Source organism: Egretta garzetta, unplaced genomic scaffold, assembly GCF_000687185.1.
Source record: "Egretta garzetta isolate BGI_Z169 unplaced genomic scaffold, ASM68718v1 scaffold547, whole genome shotgun sequence".
Taxonomy (NCBI): Eukaryota; Metazoa; Chordata; class Aves; order Pelecaniformes; family Ardeidae; genus Egretta; species Egretta garzetta.
Window position 1 is genome coordinate 745547 of NW_009260174.1, and position 7942 is coordinate 753488.

Sequence of the window (7942 nt, forward strand, 5' to 3'; positions counted from 1 at the left end):
TCTACAGCTTGTTGTAATGTTTCTGTACTTTGTACAGAAACAGCGGAGGAAGAGCAAAAGAGAGGAAGTTTGAAAGTTACTGCTTCTTGGCAATTAACTAACTTCACAGATTTAGGTAGCATGCTAATTAACTAACAAAAGGCCTTTAATCTAGAACTGACATAACAATGTAGACAGGTTTATCATCAAATATGTCAAACCGATTGACATGTTAATCACCATGCTACAGATGAATTTGAAGCCAAGGGATCAACGTATAATCTGCCACTCCAAGGCTGCCGGAACCAAGCTGTCCCTCCAAAATAACCATTTGCAAAGGCAACTGCAGGTGCGCCTAGGTCTGCAGAAAGACACTCAGACATGTTCTTAGACAATATATGCCCTTATGCAGAACATATTATTATTTGGCTCCATTTGGGTATCTCAAACACAGGAATGGAGTCCTTGTCTCCAGGCCTGTTGTCTCCAGGGCTGTTGTCCCTATGTAACTCTTATTACATAGGGATTGTGTAATAGAGGTAGTTATTTAAAATTAAAAATACTTTTACAAAGCTAAAGCCAATTGGGAAAACCAAAACCCAGCTTTTGCCGATGAGCTAGCTGGGTGCTTATGGCTTTGTTTCTAGAATAATTGTTTTAGCCTAAAGCTGACATTGATGTAGAGAGGTTTCCCTACCTGCTTCAGTGAAAGTGCATCTACATACCATTCATCCTACCTTTCCTTCCCAAGCACCTTTCCTTCTAATTCCCTGACAATTTCAGCCTGGGGCTTTTTACATGAGAATCTGAGAAAGGATTCCTCTTTAAGTGCAACTGTTGATAAACATTTCTGGGAAAATCTGGAGAACAAGAATCTCCAACAAATTCAACAAGAACTGCAGGAGGATACGCTGGGAGAGGTATGATGTTGGGAGCACAGTCAGTTTTAGAGCCATCAGATGGAGCTACTGAATAAGGGCAACACCATCTGCAGTAATTTGCCATACAGCCACCAATATAAAGATAAAAGGTGAAACTCCATGAGTTATTTACCAATAATCAGATCACTTTTACAATATATCCTTTACAGTTGTAATAGATTCTATTAGTGAAACTTAAAAAACATGTGAGGTTAGGAAGGAAGTATACACATAATCTAAGTAGCAAAATATTTATTTTACTTTCACTTTAATTATGGGTACAGGAAATTTACACAACCAATACAAACGCTAAAAATGTGAAGTATTTTCATTCTTTTAATTTTAAAATAAAGTGCATACTAAAATAGGCTTAATTATCCTAAAAATGCTTACCAGTCAATTGACATTCATTATTTAAGTTACTGCTTTTGTCTTTATTTTGTTGCTAATTTTATAGTGTCAAATGTATATACATTACATACGAAGTACATAAAGCTGCAATATCCTGGAGCAGATGATGTCAGTATTTCCTGTAGAATTGCAATTGATTGCTAGCCGAAGCATTCTGGTACTGCTGTGGGGCTGTTGTAATGTTCACCAAAGGGGAGGGTACACACTGCTGAACGCTCTATAATAGAACAGAGAATAATGAGATATACATGGACATAAACAGAAACGTGATTATGAACAATGTAACATTCAAGAAACACCATCGGATGACATCATGTGATCTGTTTTCCATTACATAAACAACCGTGCGCCTTCATCTGGATTTAGAGGTTGGTATTACAGGGTACAGCGTCATTCACAGGAATTACTGAGTGAATATCCATACTTTATGTGGATGCTCTGAAACTAGGAGAGCTGAAGCAGGTTGTTCTCTTGGTGGAGTAAAAATTTAAAATCCCATCACTTCTCATAGCAGAAGATGTGATGAAATGTCAGCCATCTATACTTTTTCTGCAGCTGGGAACTTGTATGACAGTTGTTCACTCTTATCATCAAGAAGAATTCCAAGCCAGTGCCTGAGATCTGAATGTGTACCTACAGCTGGACATGTGTTTAAATGCTGCAGTATATACTTGTAGGGGAAGAAGGGTCTTAAATGTTCATCAGAGAACTTACTGTTCCAGAGACTGGACAGCCTGAGTAATGTCTAGTGTTCATATCTTATTCATGAAACAAAAATTTTGCAGATGAAGAATTAGTGGGCTAAAGCTTTGTCACAGACCAGCCAGCCAAGAAGTCTGGCTACTGAAAGCCAGGAAAATGCATTGGTGGGGGCAACAGCTTTTTCTTTCTTTTTTTTTTTTTTTTTAAGTCGGACAGGCTGTGAAGAAAACCCCAGGGAACACACAAGCTCAAAAATGCTTTAGTAAAACACAGTCAGATCCCATAAAGGTAGCTGTGCTACACTAATTGCTGAAAAATACAAAATTTATGTTTAGCTATAAAGAATTAAATTTGTAAGACAGGAGGCAGAAGAGAGGAAGCTGAGGTTCCAAGTCACACCTACTACTAGGATTCACAAGAAGAGAGGTAATGATGTGCCCTGTGTTCCTTTCACAGTCCCACTTAAAACCAGGCAATCGTTTTGAATTTAGGAGCCTGGGTTTTTTCAGTCTCAGACTCAGTAAGTGGCAAAAGCTTTCTGAATGCAGAATATTTCCTCTAACATTTGTGTTAGCAGTTTATCCAGTAAAGAATATGAAGTATGTGAAAGCATATAAAGTATGTGAATTATAGTCATCTGTCTATATTTTTACCTCAGTTCAAATATATAGTAAAGGAGGAGACTGACAACACAGAATTTTATATATATATATAACTCCCGCATTACGAACTCAACATTTGAAATGTAAATTTTGTACTTTGGACACTCATCTGCCTATTCAGTTCCAGGTATCATGATTATTTTGTTTCAAACTGACAAGACCTAGAATATGTGAAACAAAATACAAACACTTATTGAAGAAAGGTAGTATCTGTCACTTATAGCACATGGCATATCTGCAGGTCAAAGTAAGAATTCATTGTATTAGCAGTTATTTTACACACTACCATGCATCATTCCCCCCTTCATCTCCACGTTATTAAGAAATACAAATTAATTATGAGCTATATATAGTTCAAAAGGACCCTGCTAAATTACTATTCCTTAAAAGTTCTTGGAATTTCCTGGACTTCACAAATGTCTTCAGTTTCCAAAAGGAAAATGAAGCCAGAAGATGAGGCAGTCCTGTATAAACTGTTAAAGCCTGTTTACAGTACTACAAAGTTTGTATCTGTATTTATTTTTTTTTTTTACATAAATAGAAATCTGAAAATCTGGAAAGCCAGTTGAACAGATTGATGTCAATATTTTCAATTATAGTTTTACCATAAAATAAGCCATAAGGTCAGTTTGTGGGAATTAAAGCTGAACACATTTAAATTAAATACTTACTAAAGGAGTGATTAGCTGCAAAACATTTGAAGCAGATGGGTTTGTGGTAATGGCTTCTTGGACATCTAAAAATAGCATCAAAATATATAACAAATATTATGTAAATTAAATACTGCAATAGAAATATGATTCACAGTCAAATATTCAACACAAAACTTCCTGAAGATTGTGGAAATGTAGTTTATATTAAACTACTTCACTGTTCACTTTTCCCCTACCAACAGCTGCTGAAGTATATGCCGTATCTGTGTTTTTAAAATTTGCAGCTAGATATTATTTTATTATTTTATTATTTTATTACATATGAGGAAAAACTTCTTTACCCTGAGGGTGACAGGGTACCCATGAGGGTTGTGGAGTCTCCTTCTCTGGAGACATTCAAAACCTGCCTGGACGAAGTCCTGTGCAACCTGCTCTGGGTGAACCTGCCTTAGCAGGGGGTTTGGACGATTTCTGGAGGTCCCTTCCAACCCTTGCCATTCTGTGATTGATTCTGTGATTATAACCTGAACAAAAAATTAGTGTTGACAAAGAAATCTAAATCTAGAGAAAAAAATGCCAGCTATTCTTAAGTTGGCAACAAAAATTCCAGACTTAGATTGGCTAGATTGACTATTATTCATTAAAAAGACCTCTACGACGGTACAGCATTTTCATCACTTAATTTGGTAACATGTGAAAACAAAGCCAAAAAAGGGGTTCAAAAAGGTCACGGTTTAAAAAAGCCATGCAACTTGCAACACGTAATTTACTTACTCATAGGTACATACTTACATGTACTTATGTGTCCTATAAGTCTACCTGTAAAATTTCACAGCTTCTTATTACCAATTTTAATCCCCAAATAATTACGCAAGCTAATTAAATTTCTGAGATACATATATATATGTATGTGTTACATTAATTTTCACAGTTACTTCATTTGCGATCGGTTAACTACGAGCCTTTTCATTGTCCCTTTCATGTTCCTTATGTACTTTTCGTACAGTTTACATAGTTTTCCTTTTCACACTTTGCAAACTTCAGCTTTCTTGCTCCCTGTTCCTTTGCTGCATTTACCTTTGCCGCTATTCCTCTGTTATTTCTCTGTTATTTATACAGCAATTTATTCTCTATTTTCTTGTATTTCTCTTTTCATATCTACTAACCCGAGCACATCATCCTAAAACTCCTCTCTGACAAAAGATGGAATTCTTCACTTCTATTTGCCTGGAAGCAATAACCATGAGGTACGATGTAATGAAATTCTGAACCACTGTTTGGTGGGAGCAGGAATCATAAGCTACAGCTGCAGAAAGTTTCTAAGTGGTTGCAAAGATCTTTTATTCTGCTGTTGCAGTTTACAGGAAACTGAAGCCTTTTCCCTCAAAGTCAAGCAATCCACCATCTGATGTAGAAACATATGGATACTGTGCAGGAGCTTAGTAAGTCCTGGTTTAGTTTGATTCCAATCAAGAGGGAGGTAAACGTGGGTAACCTGACCATGAAATGGTGCAGTCCACAAGGAAAAGAGGCAGAATAGTAAAATAAAAGCAGTGGAATTCAAGAAAGGAGACTCTTCTAAACTCAAATAATTGGCATGTAAAATTTTATATGAAAAAAGTCCACAGAAAACATAAAATTCAGGAGAGCTGGCAGTTCTATAAACAGCAAAAAAGGCAAGAAGTTATTCCAGTGGTATGGAAAACCAAGCAATCCAGTGAAGAGACCACGTGGACTAAGGCACAAGGTCCATGTTGATTTCAAACACAGGATGAAGCACACAAAATGCAGGAACTATGTCAAACTAATGATAATTTTTATGAAAGACCTGTATGATCATGTAGGTAAAGCAAATACTAACCATTACAGACAGTAGCAAGAGACCCCAAAAGTAAGTTTGTTCTATGAATGTGTGAGCTATGACAGGATGATGAATGACAGTGTTGGCTAACTAATCATGGGAGAGAAAAAATTATCAAGAACAAGCACAGCCTTTTTCCCCACATTCAATAAAATGCCAAGTGCAATGGGACAGCTCATATAAAAAGCACCAGTATAAAGCAGGTAAGAAATCAGCCTGCCATAGAGAAAGAGTAGGTTAGAGAATGTTCAGGTAGGTTTGAGATTTTTAAAATAGCTGTGCAAGTGATATTCACATAAACATTCAGACTTGGCTGCAGCAATCTCAGAACTGTACTTGTGATCTTTAAGAATTCATGGAGAAGGGAACATCCTAAAAGACTAGAAGAAAGAAAATGAACAGCCATTCATTATAAAGGGTTATATTTACAAAAACATAGGGTGTGTAATGTAAAGGGCAATGATTTGCAAAAATAATTGCAAAAAAGATGGATAAACATTGGAACAGATTCCTGAGTGAGGCTGATACTGATATCTGTACACTCTAAAGAACAGTTCTGACAAACATTGGTCAGGAACAAGAGCTACAGCTGGGCTGAGACAGTTTCTGAAGGTGTCCTGCAGTCATATTTGGAATTTGTTTTGACCAAGGCAAAGCCACCATTAGTTTAAATTAATTTCATTGACTCTAAGAAAGCTTTCATGATTTTGATCTCCTGTTTGCTACATTTAGTAAAGAATAATGCAAAGAAAATAATAAGAAACGTATTTCTATCACAGGATTCATGTTTTTAATGCAAATTAATCCATGACAACAAAATATATACTTACTTAGTCAGTTGAAGAAGGATCCTATTTATTATCAAACTTACTTTGTAGCCTTTGATTGAGATGATCAAGAGACTGGAAAATCTTCTGTTCTTCTACTGAAAGTGCACTCATACCTAGACATGGAGGCCAGTTAAGCAGCAGGGGCTGTCTGGCTGGTTGCACACTTTCCATAGCTGCCAGGATTTCATCCTCTGCAGCTGGTGCACTCACTAGATTTTCTGCCGTAAGAAACTGCAGAGTGCTTTCTGAAACTGAAGAGATTACAGGGGTAACTTCAAATGAGAAGCGCTCATGGCATGTCAACGTACTGCTTGCTTTCATGACTATAGGTCTGGGAAACACACAAAATTCACGTTAAAAGATCAAAGAGTTGGCAAAGTCAAGAAGCACGACACAGTAGAAAATGACATAATTAAGATCACCAATGCATCTTACAACTGGCACCAGAGCAAGTTCTGCCAACTTTGGAAATATGTAACGACAGCAAGCAACACGTGTCCCTATCATACCGTTATGTATGATACATACAGCTATCATACAGTTAAATACAAACAGGAATGGAATGAAACTTAACTGTATGTTGTAATGCATTTATAAAGCCATCAAAATCATGACACGTGATGCTATATATTACATTTTTGTGGAAAAAAAAAAAAAAAGAAGAGGTCTTACACAACGAACTACCCTTTCTTACTTAGAATCACTGATGCCAAAAGACACAATGATGTTACACAGTGGACATATTAGATCACTACTTTATGTACAGCAAAGAATTGAATTGAGATGTGTTACAATACCTTCATCAGACTTATAGGTGTTATTCATATTTTGTACTGGATCAAATGCAGATTGAACAGGACTCAGCTGGACAGTACGTAAAGAATTCTATCAAAAATATAAGGATATTTTAAGTGTAAATTAAAGGTAACTATATACTGCTTCCTGAACATTTTTATTTATTATTTCATATTACTACATGTTTTCAAGTGCAAAAATATTAGTGTAAACTAATACAGCGATGTGTTCTATTTTATTCTTTTCATTAGCAGTGACAGCAAGCTGACTAAGCACATCGATTCAAAATTGTGTGACACTAACCACATCTTTGATATTCCTGAAACTCTTTCCATTTTGAGGATAAATAAGCTTTCTATTTTTTATAGTATTTAATATTTACCTGTGCATGATGAGTAGGCTTCCATCTTTTAGAGGCTACACTTTGTCTTCTGTGTTCTGAAAAAGCTCTGTGTTTATTTTCGTGGTTGTCAAAAACCTGCTTTTGTCTTCTAATAGGAACAACACCTTAAATGACATGCATACAAAAATAAATGAAAAATGTGTAAAAACATAGAGATAGCAGCAGCAAAACTAGCAATAGGGAGTAAATGTCTCTGTCTAAATTCAGATGTTTACCTTGTGTATGTTTAGGTCTGATCTCACTAAATATATTTTCTTACAGTGAAAAGAGAGAAACAGGCACTTCTAAGGCATATTTGTGGCTCTCGAAGGTAGGGGAGTCCAGGAGAGCTGGCTTCTGTTTAAGCAGCTCTTCCTCTGTGCTCAGGACCGGTGCATCCCTGTGCGTAGGAAATCTAGTAAACGAGGTAAGAGGCCTGCATGGATGAACAAGGAGCTCCTAGGGAAACTCAAAGAAAAGAGTAAGCTCCATGGAATGTGGAAAGAGGGTCAGGTCACTTGGGAGGCATACAGGAACGCTGCCAGAGCATGTAGGGAAGCAACTAGAAAGGCCAAGGTTCACCTTGAACTAAGTCTGGCAAAGGACATCAAGGATATCAAGAAGGGCTTCTTCAAGTATATCAGCAGTAAACGTAAGACCAGGGGTAATGTGGGACCGCTGCTGAACGAAATGTGTGCCCTGGTGACAGAAGATACAGAGAAGGCGGAGCTACTGAATGCCTTCTTT

General features: G+C 36.8%; 1 protein-coding gene across 1 annotated transcript in view; it reads right to left on the minus strand.

Annotated features, from left to right (window-relative positions):
- Nucleotides 1–1419: 1419 nt before the first annotated feature.
- The window catches only part of CEP126 (centrosomal protein 126), a 45537-nt gene continuing 39014 nt past the window's right edge, over nt 1420–7942 (minus strand). The window contains 5 exon segments of the mRNA XM_035897164.1: nt 1420–1527; nt 3346–3410; nt 6060–6269; nt 6816–6903; nt 7196–7320. Of these exon segments, the coding sequence (XP_035753057.1) occupies nt 1420–1527; nt 3346–3410; nt 6060–6269; nt 6816–6903; nt 7196–7320 (596 nt within the window).